Source organism: Diaphorina citri, unplaced genomic scaffold (assembly GCF_000475195.1).
Source record: "Diaphorina citri unplaced genomic scaffold, Diaci psyllid genome assembly version 1.1 scaffold371, whole genome shotgun sequence".
Taxonomy (NCBI): Eukaryota; Metazoa; Arthropoda; class Insecta; order Hemiptera; family Psyllidae; genus Diaphorina; species Diaphorina citri.
Genome location: NW_007377806.1, coordinates 192,182 through 202,945, shown reverse-complemented (window position 1 = coordinate 202,945; position 10,764 = coordinate 192,182). Strand labels below are relative to the sequence as shown.

General features: G+C 40.4%; 1 protein-coding gene across 1 annotated transcript; it reads right to left on the bottom strand.

The window, feature by feature from the left end:
• Nucleotides 1-316: 316 nt before the first annotated feature.
• On the bottom strand, nt 317-9,966 carry LOC103508141 (ubiquilin-4-like; the record flags this gene model as incomplete). Its single annotated transcript, XM_008472675.2, has 6 exons — nt 9,951-9,966; nt 5,253-5,452; nt 4,511-4,766; nt 3,336-3,489; nt 632-853; nt 317-535 (listed from the first exon to the last, which is right to left on the bottom strand). Coding segments are annotated over exons 1-6 (1,067 nt in total), but the record flags the coding sequence as incomplete, so codon positions are not given.
• Between the last annotated feature and the right edge of the window lie 798 nt (nt 9,967-10,764).

Below are 10,764 nucleotides of genomic sequence, written 5' to 3'. Positions count from 1 at the left end.
CTAAACTAAGTTCAGGCTTTGATTGTGGCCCCAGCCTTTAAGGCCGTGATAAATGTATCGGGTTATGATAGGCTCGGACTGTTGGGTTAGGTTATTGTTTCTACAGTTTGGCTTGGGAGTGGTAACTTTTGCTGAAGTTACCACTGTAGAAACAATAACCTAACCCAACAGTACGAGCCTATCATAACCCGATACATAACCACGACCTAAAGGAGAAAAAAAATCTACAAACGAGATAGACAAAGTAAATATACAGGATGGCAACGTAACAAATATAATCAACACAAGGGGGACAAAGCATTCTCAAAAGTCTTACCTGAATATGAAGATAAACAGGATGAGTAGCGAGAAGAACACGGCAACATTGTCCATGGTGCGCAACATCACAAACAGTTGTCTGCGCAGATTGGGCATGAAGCGAACCAGTTTGAGGATGCGCAGCAGACGGAATGTGCGCAGAACACTCAGGCCAGAGTTGGATTGGACGCCCTCTCGTGCCGGTTCGCCGAAGTAGGTTTGACCTAGCTCTACAACACTGGCGGGGGCAAATAGGGAAGTGAAATTAGTAGGTACAAACTGTTACCAGTTACAGTGAAATTAGTAGGTATAAACTGTTAGTAAATGATGTGGCGATCCGGGTATGAAGATAAACAGGATGAGTAGCGAGAAGAACACGGCAACATTGTCCATGGTGCGCAACATCACAAACAGTTGTCTGCGCAGATTGGGCATGAAGCGAACCAGTTTGAGGATGCGCAGCAGACGGAATGTGCGCAGAACACTCAGGCCCGAGTTGGATTGGACGCCCTCTCGTGCCGGTTCGCCGAAGTAGGTTTGACCTAGCTCTACAACACTGGGGGGCAAATAGGGAAGCGAAATTATTATTATATTATCCCGAGTTGGATTGGACGCCCTCTCGTGCCGGTTCGCCGAAGTAGGTTTGACCTAGCTCTACAACACTGGCGGGGGCAAATAGGGAAGCGAAATTAGTAGGTACAAACTGTTACCAGTTACAGTAAAATTAGTAGGTATAAACTGCTAGTAAATGATGTGGCGATCCGGATTGCAGAATATTGAAAGAGGAGTATCTGACACGGTCATTGGTCAAAGCGGACACATGGCCTACGGGAGCGTATGCCGTGACGTCAAACTTCACTTATTTACCAGGGCTAACCCACTGTTAAGGTGCGTCCACACAATCGACCAGCCATCGATCAACATCGACTGAACCATCCACATTGCCTCGACAACATAGATTCACCCCATCGACTATGTTGCCGCCACGCCGGCTGGGGTTCAACAGTTTTGTCGGACACTGTTAAACCCCTAAAATACACGAGACCTTGTTTAAACTGCTAAGGTAAACGGACTTTTCAGTCTCATTCGAGCAGGATAAACAAGGTATATTCTGTTTAAAGAAAAATTCCGTTGGTCCTCATTTTTCCTGCTCTATGACTTTGAAACATCACCCAAGTAAGCGCAACTGATCTATTCCCGCCCGGGCGGACTTCTTTATAATGTTGTAATAGAGACACAGAAGAGGGGGTAGAAAGTTCTAGGACGCATTAAACAGCCATATTTTCACCAGGTCACTTGAAAGGTGGGATGTTACAAAATGGAGGGTGAGTTGGGGAAACGAAAATGAAGGGTACCTAAAGTGGATGGGTAGAAAAATAGGGTAGGTTGGGGGGAGAGAACGAAGGGTAAGTGGATGAATCAAAAAATCAAATCAAGAATAATAATAAACTGAATATTAAACAAATTAGGCAGGTACATAGGTACTGATTTTCTGCAATCACTACGGGCTAAAAAATTCCCGGAGGGACGGACCCTGCTTGTTTAAATCAATTTATCTCGGGAAAAGTCGGTAGAAGAAAAAGAAAAATTCCGTTGGTCCTCATTTTTCCTGCTCTATGACTTTGAAACATCACCCAAGTAAGCGCAAGTGATCTATTGTGAAATCTCCGCGGCCCTTTTACTATATTTTATGTGATCCTCCAGAGAGTCGCGGAGTCCTTCACGCCTTCTCGGGGGCCGCGGACCACAGTTTGGGAATCACTGGCCTAAGCCGTCGATCGACAACATGAATATATGTTGTCAAGGCAGTGTGGACGGTTTCAGTCGACAGCCATCGAATCGATCGACGGCGTCGACTATGTATGGACTCAGCTTAAGGCGGTGGGTCCGTAAATGTCCGTAATAACCCAGAAGCGACCTAAAAATAATAAATAAATAAGGAAGATCATTTTGTGAGATTAAAATCAAAGGTTCAAAGTCTCAGAACATACAGCCTATAGTTAGAGAAGTTAGCTTGGAAGGTAGCGCGCCGAAGTTGTAAGTGCTACATCGCGGGTTCAATTCCCGGCCAGGGCGAACTTTATCCCAGATAAGTTTCGCACTTTTTCGTTCTTGGTACGATTTACCGGTATTTTTTAAATCGATTTATCTCGGTATCTAGAAGTCGTAGAAGAAAAAGAAAAAATCCTTTGGTCCTCATTTTTCTTGCTCTATGACTTTGAAACATCACCCAAGTAAGCGCAACTGATCTATTGATACATATTCGATATACCTAATTGTTCAATCAATGTGCAATATTGCTCGCATAAACAAAGTCAAAGTTCATAATGGCAGTCAAGTTCAAGGGAAATGAGAAAAAGAAAAATTCCGTTGGTCCTCATTTTTCCTGCTCTATGACTTTGAAACATCACCCAAGTAAGCGCAACTGATCTATTGCTTAGATACCCGACTTTGATTTTATGTATTCCACTGCAAGTTTCTGGCTGAGATAGAGAGTGCATTCCACAGTGTAGAAACCGTGACATGGGATAAAATTCCGTTGGTCCTCATTTTTCCTGCTCTATGACTTTGAAACATCACCCAAGTAAGCGCAACTGATCTATTGATACAAAATAACCCCTATGTGTACAATTTTACTTACTCAGCAATTTTATTACTGAATGTTCTAACTACCCTAATCCCTATAACAGTACCTCCGACCTATACCTACAGGTCCCTAGTTATCATTCTATCTCTTTTATAAGAAGAAAAAGAAAAATTCTGTTGGTCCTCATTTTTCCTGCTCTATGACTTTGAAACACCACCCAAGTAAGCGCAACTGATCTATTCTTTTAGAAACCTGAAATTTCCCAACCCCTCTATTCACAATGGTATCATCAGTTTCTCAATGGAAACCACAGGGGGCACTGCGATCAGTTTGTATTTCTTCTCCCCTCCCCCCCTCTCTCCTCGTCAGTATCTTTTGTGCTATTGATTATACAATGGGGAGAGGGGAGGGGGAAAAAAAAAAAAAAAAAAAAAAAAAAAACAGTCATTACTTACCTCCTTGTCCTGTAGTCATGGTCGGAGTGTTGGCGGGCAGAGTCCCTGTGGTGGTATTGCCCGGTCGGGGACTACTAGGGTTGCTGCCCGGATTCCAAGGATTGGGCAGGGGGTCCCGATTTTCCTGGCCCTGCTGAGGGTTGGCCGCATCTGAAAGTATCGAATTCGTGTGAAACACAAATGGTTGTCAAGTTGTCATAATTTTCATTCCATGATCAAGACGCCTTAACTTATTGACTTGGACAACCAACCTCAATTTCTGTGAAGTGCAAATGGTTGTCACAACTCTCATTCCCTGATCAATATGTCTTGACTTGATCAACCTACTAGCCTACTACCTACAACAACTTAACTCAAGATTTGAAATCCACAAGGGGGTAAAAAGAAGTTAAAATCAAATCGTGAATTATTTGTGGTGAAGCAATAGCCTCTCCACAACTTTGTGAGTATCACACTATTACAAGTCTTTCATGTACTCAATTTTCATATTTATCATCGCTCGTTTCTTTGACATGTAATGCCGCTTGGTTGTCAATATAATATTTTTACAATTCCATGATCAAGACGCCTTGACTTATTGACTTGGACAACCAACCTCAATTTCTGTGAAGTGCAAATGGTTGTCATTCCCTGATCGATATGCCTTGACTTGATCTACCTACAACAACTTAACTCAAGATTTGAAATCCACAAGGGGGAAAAAAGAAGTTAAAATCAAATCGTGAATTATTTGTGGTGAAGCAATAGCCTCTCCACAACTTTGTGAGTATCACACTATTACTTACAAGTCTTTCATTTACTCAATTTTCATATTTATCATCGCTCGTTTCTTTGACATGTAATGCCGCCATTGGTCGCTACTCGATTAATGTAGCTCCTCACTTGTCCTCACGAGGCGGAGTGCACACCAAACTTCAAGCACAGAGCCGAAAAACGTCGACCCCGCCGGGATCTCCGGCATGCAAGCCTAGTGTGATACCCACTCGGTTACAGAGGTTGCTTATTCAATAAATTCATTAACACTGGCGTACTTGATACCTACTCGGCCACAGAGGTTGCTTCCTATTCAATAAATTCATTAACACTGGCGTACTGAGGCTGGAACTTGGCCTGGCGCACTGCCGTGGGCCTAGATATCTTTTACTTCTCCTAAAAGGTGCTTTAACTCTACCTGGATTGCCGCCGGACGAGTTACTTTCGTACGGGTTCCGTGAGAACTGCTGGGTGGCAGCGTTCAACATCGGCTCCTGAATGTCCCGATACATCCGCTGGAGGGCGCTGTAGCCCCCGGGGATACTCTCCAAGTTGGACAGGGCCCGATCTTGAGTCCGCATCAACTCCTGGAGCATGGATGGATTCCGGGCCATCTCCATGGTTTGACGGAGGAGTTCGGGGTTGTTCAACATGTGGTTGATCTCAGGGTTTCTCTGCAAAAAGGATATGATTTGCTTCATTAGCAAGGAAATCAGTTGCTTCAATAGAGCACAGACATTCACAGGCTTTTTTGTTTTAATCAATACCTATCATTTTTGTTTTAATATTAAAAGGAGTTTCAATATCACTGTATTACTGCTAAGATTTTTAGTGACAGGGATGTTCTTCTTTAAAAGAAAACTACCTGCCTCTTTGCATTATAACCACCCAGGCCTGAGTGGGGCCAGAAAAGTTGTAGTTTTTGTTTGAATTGGTACAAATTTATACTGTCAATTCCAACCAAATTTGAATAAATTGGTCATGTTTAAGAGGATGTCTTAAATGTCTCAGAAAATTTCACTACCTCCCAAGTTATGTAAATTAGTGTAAAGTTATGCTACAGGATCTTACCTCTATTAGGTCTTGCATTTGTGGGTTACTCATGATGAGGTTTCGCATGCTGTTCTAAATTAGTGTAAAGCCATGCTACAGGATCTTACCTCTATTAGGTCTTGCATTTGTGGGTTACTCATGATGAGGTTTCGCATGCTGTTTGGGTCATTCAACATGCCCTGAACAAGTGGATTATCCAGGATGGTTCGCAACATCTCCGGGTTTCTCAACATTTCCGTTTGCATCCTCTGTTGAAGCTCCATGAAATTGGCCGAACCCATGCCCAGTGCATCTAATCCTCCCAGACCTAAAACATAGTCTCAACATTTCCGTTTGCATCCTCTGTTGAAGCTCCATGAAATTGGCCGACCCCATGCCCAGTGCATCTAATCCTCCCAGACCTAAAACATAGTTGAATAGATCAGTTGCGCCTACTTGGGTGATGTTTAAAAGTCATAGAACAGGAAAAATGAGCACCAACGGATTTTTTCTTTTTCTTCTACGACTTCTAGATACCGAGATAAATGGATTTAAAAAATACCAGTAAATTGTGAATTTTGACGTCACGGCATACGCTCCCGTAGGCGATGACGTCATAATTCATGACTCCCACTTCATTTGTTTGTGCGCAAGTGTTTCAGCACATTTTGACGTGAAATCTGACATCACAACTCTTTGAACTTTTTCATTAGAACAGCAATTAAAAATTGAATTTTCGAAAATTACTTTTTTCAGGAAAAATGAGGACCAACGGATTTTTTCTTTTTCTTCTACGACTTCTAGATACCGAGATAAATCGATTTAAAAAATATTGGTAAATTATGAAGTTTGACGTCATGGCATACGCTCCCGTAGGCGATGACGTCATAATTCATGACTCCTGCTTCATTTGTTTGTGTGCAAGCGTTTCTGCGGATTTTGACGTGAAATCTAGGGTTGCCAACCGTACGTTATTTCCCCGGAACAATCGTATTTTTGTCAAAAATCAAATGTTCCGCCGGAACACAACCTTTGTTCCGGTTTTTTTCCAAATCTATGGAAAATACGGGAACTGACTAATAAACAGAAAAAAATACAAAAAAAAAAAAAATTGGACCGATTGCAATACTTTCATTACTAGTACAGCTCGCTATACTGTAGTAATAGAAAGTAAAAAAGTTTAAAAAGATAGGTAGGTACGTACGAAAAACACAAAAACCCGCGGTATTTTTTCAGCCTTTTAGCATGTGATGTCTACCTGATAGTGTGTGTGCTCGTCAGGCATCAGGTCTACCTGATAGTGTGTGTGCTCGTCAGGCATCAGGTCTACCTGATAGTGTATGTGCTCGTCAGGCATCAGGTCTACCTGATAGTGTGTGTGCTCGTCAGGCATCAGGTCTACCTGATAGTGTGTGTGCTCGTCAGGCATCAGATCTACCTGATAGTGTGTGTGCTCGTCAGGTATCAGGTCTACCTGATAGTGGCTGGCCTAATAAACTATAATGGGTACTCGACTTGGATCTTTGACTACACAATCGGTTTTTTAAGCAGTATTATTTCGTTTCATGGCGATTCTTACCACTAGGTAATAGGTATGCATTTAATAGGTACCTATATAGGTAGGTAGGTAATAGGTACCTAGGCAGTTATTTAGGTATACCTACTCAAGAGTGGACTATGTATGGTCATAGCATGCTTTCAATCCATTAAAAGGAAAGCATTATATAAGTAGGTATGAAGAAAGAAACAAATTAGTACATTTTCTTTTGAATTTCAAGATAAATTTATGTCCAGGATCGATGAACGAAGAGAGAAGGAGGAGGGAGAGAGAGAAAGAAAGAATTAGGGATAGAGGAAAGGAGGCGATACAGAGAGAAAGAGGGAGAGAGGGGAGGAGCAAAACAAGGGAAGAGAGGGAGAGAGAGGGGGAAGAGGAATGAAAGAGAAAGAGACGGAGAGAGAGAGAGAGAGAGAAAAGAAAACCTGTTATAAATCCATTAATTATTGTGGTCATCTTTTGAATTTCACCCCAAAGGCAAAACCGTTGCACGAGGCCTTAACCATTTTATGGAGAAAAAAATAGGAAATAATAATACGTCTTGGATAAAAGTCATAAAACTAACAAGAGAGAGAGAGAGAGAGAGAGAGAGAGAGAGAGAGAGAGAGAGAGAGAGAGAGATAATATCAATCTTCTCATTCTAAAATCGATGAAAGAAAGAGGATAGATTAGGAGAAAGCCAGCCGTTCCGAGAACGAATGTTTCCTATTTTGGATTAGGTTCGCCCCGAGAGAGATTTGAACCCACACAATAACATCTGCTACTATTACTACTAACAGTAGAAGGAAATTATAGTTAGACATCGCAGTCCAAGAACAATAAAACAATAAAATCGAGACATTTATAAAGAAACATTTAAGAGGATTATAAACATTTATAATATCTATAAAACATTTATAAGGGACCTAGACTACATAGTTTTTAAGTCCACTAGAAACGCCATGAAATCCGCTAAATCCTTTTTCTATACGACTGGAATTTGCCCAGGGACCGAGGGATATTTTCATTTGTCTACTTTTGTATTCTGAAAAGGTAACCCTATCCTTAATTGCAAATACTATAATTAAAAACATTACTTTGGACTCTTTGGAAAAAGGGAGAGAAAGGACACAGAGGGAAAAAGAGGAAGGAAGGGAAAGAGAAATAGAAAAAGAGAAAAGGGGGAAAGAGAAATGGAAAAAGGAGAGGGAAAGGGAGATAAATAAATGAAAAAAAGGGACCAAGGAAAGAGGGAAAGAGAAAGGGAGGGAAAGACTAAAGGGAAAAAGCGAAAGAGGGAAGAAAAGGGAAATATATGGAAAGAGTGGAGGTAGGAAACACTAAAAACGACTTTCGTTCCCCTGTAGTTGTATTGAAAATTATAGAGGAGAGAAAAAAATCCTCAAACTACTGAGTACTTATAGCTCTTAATGAGTTCTTAACCTACAAAAAGAATTAAATTAAAAAGGAAAAGAAAATATTCGACTCTTCAATGTGAAAGTCCGATAATGGAGGGGAAATTATGAAGGGCATAAGAAAAAGGGAACGAGGTGAAAGGCGATTATGTTCGCGGATTTCGCGATTATTTTCGCGGATTTCGCGATTATGTTCGCGGATTTGGTGATTTTTTTCGCGGATTTCGCGATTATGTTCGCGGATTTGGTGATTTTTTTCGCGGATTTCGCGATTATGTTCGCGGATTTGGTGATTTTTTTCGCGGATTTCGCGATTATGTTCGCGGATTTGGTGATTTTTTTCGCGGATTTCGCGATTATGTTCGCGGATTTGGTGATTTTTTTCGCGGATTTCGCGATTATGTTCGCGGATTTGGTGATTTTTTTCGCGGATTTCGCGATTATGTTCGCGGATTTGGTGATTTTGTTCGCGGATTTGGCGATTTTGTTCGCGGATTTGGCGATTATGTTCGCGGGTTTCGCGATTATGTTCGCGGATTTCGCGATTGTGTTCGCGGATTTGGTGATTATGTTCGCGGATTTCGCGATTATGTTCGCGGATTTCGCGATTATGTTCGCGGATTTTGCGATTTTGTTCGCGGATTTTGCGATTATGTTCGCGGATTTGGCAATTATGTTCGCGGATTCGCGTCCCGAATCGACATTTTGGATATTTGGCAAGCCTACCCCTAAAGGAAGCCTATGAAATGCCTAGATATACGATATACTCCGTCCTACTCACTTGAAATGCCTACACATTCCTCCTCACTGAGACACTATAAGAAAATGTTACCCCTCAGGATGTTCCTATTATACGCCCCTGAAAATAATTGAACAACCAACGGGAGAGAGGAAAAACAGCAGTGGAGATTAAATGAAAATTAAAAGGTCTCTTGCAATAAAGGCTAGCCTTTTTTTGCCTTTCCCTACCGTAATTGTAAGAAATGAATCCCAAGGTAATGGTTGGGTTGTAAAGAGAAAAAAGAGTTGAAACTGTATCAAATGGCTTCTCTCTAACAAAGGGCACCAAGGAAGAAATAGTCTTGTATCTGTACAAAGAGGTCATTGAGAGTTTCGATGTGGAAAATGAAAGAAAGAAAGATATACTCCGTCCTACTCACTTGAAATGCCTACACATTCCTCCTCACTGAGACACTATAAGAAAATGTTACCCCTCAGGATGTTCCTATATACGCCCCTGAAAATAATTGAACAACCAACGGGAGAAAGGAAAAACAGCAGTGGAGATTAAATGAAAATTAAAAGGTCTCTTGCAATAAAGGTTAGCCTTTTTTTTCCTTCCCATGCCGTAATTGTAAGACAAAATAAATGAATCCCAAGGTAATGGTTGGGTTGTATAAAGAGAAAAAGAGTTGAAACTGTATCAAATGGCTTCTCTCTAACAAAGGGCACCAAGGAAGAAATAGCCTTGTATCTGCACAAAGAGGTCATTGAGAGTTTCGATGTGGAAAATGAAAGAAAGAAAGAAAGAAAGAAGAAGAAGAAGAAGAAACTGAAACTGGTTGACAAAGTAAAAGGACTATGATGAACATAGAAGATTGGATAAGTGGTTCAAGGACAAGAATGATTGCCGATGAGGCCATAGTTCACGAGAGCGGTTTAGGCAGTCTTAGCAGTCTGTGTTTGTAGGAGTCCACAGCGGAGAACCGACCATCGACCATGTTTTTAGATCTTTTTTTTTTTTTTTTTTTTTTTTTTTTTTTCTTGGACTGTGATATTTTTTTATTCTTAGATTTTACCTTCCTTCGTCCCTGACTTTAATAAAAATAATTATTCCCAATTTCACGTTTCATTGTTTCCGTTCAAAATATTACGCCTCTTGCGTCCCATGGTCTCAATTTATTTTATCTTTATTCTATTTTATTTTATTTTTAGTATATTTTTATCTTTATCTTATTCTATTTTTTGTTTATTTTATTTTTATTCAATTTTCATTTTATGTTCACCCCCTCCTCTTTATCTGTTCCTTCGCATCAATCTGTTCTTTTTTCCTACATTGCCAACATGGGACTGCATTCTATGTATTAAGGTACCTACATACATACTTTGTCTTCTTCTCCTTCTTCTTCTTCTTCTTCTTCTTCTTCTTCTTCTTCTTCTTCTTCTTCTTTTCGTCGTTCTTATTCTTTGTTCTTTGCTTTCTCTTCTTATTCCTTTTCTTCTTGTTTTTCTTGTTTCTCCTCTTTTTCTTTCACCTCGTTCCCTTTTTCTTATGCCCTTCATAATTTCCCCTCCATTATCGGACTTGTTCTTTTTTCCTACATTGCCAACATGGGACTGCATTCTATGTATTAAGGTACCTACATACATACTTTGTCTTCTTCTCCTTCTTCTTTTTCTTCTTCTTCTTTTCGTCGTTCTTATTCTTTGTTCTTTGCTTTCTCTTCTTATTCCTTTTTTTCTTGTTTTTCTTGTTTCTCCTCTTTTTCTTTCACCTCGTTCCCTTTTTCTTATCCCCTTCATAATTTCCCCCTCCATTATCGGACTTTCACCTTGAAGAGTCGAATATTTTCTCTTCCTTTTTAATTTAATTCTTTTTGTAGGTTAAGAACTCATTAAGAGCTATAAGTACCTACTCGGTAGTTTGAGGATTTTTTTTTTCTCCTCTATAATTTTCAATACAACTAT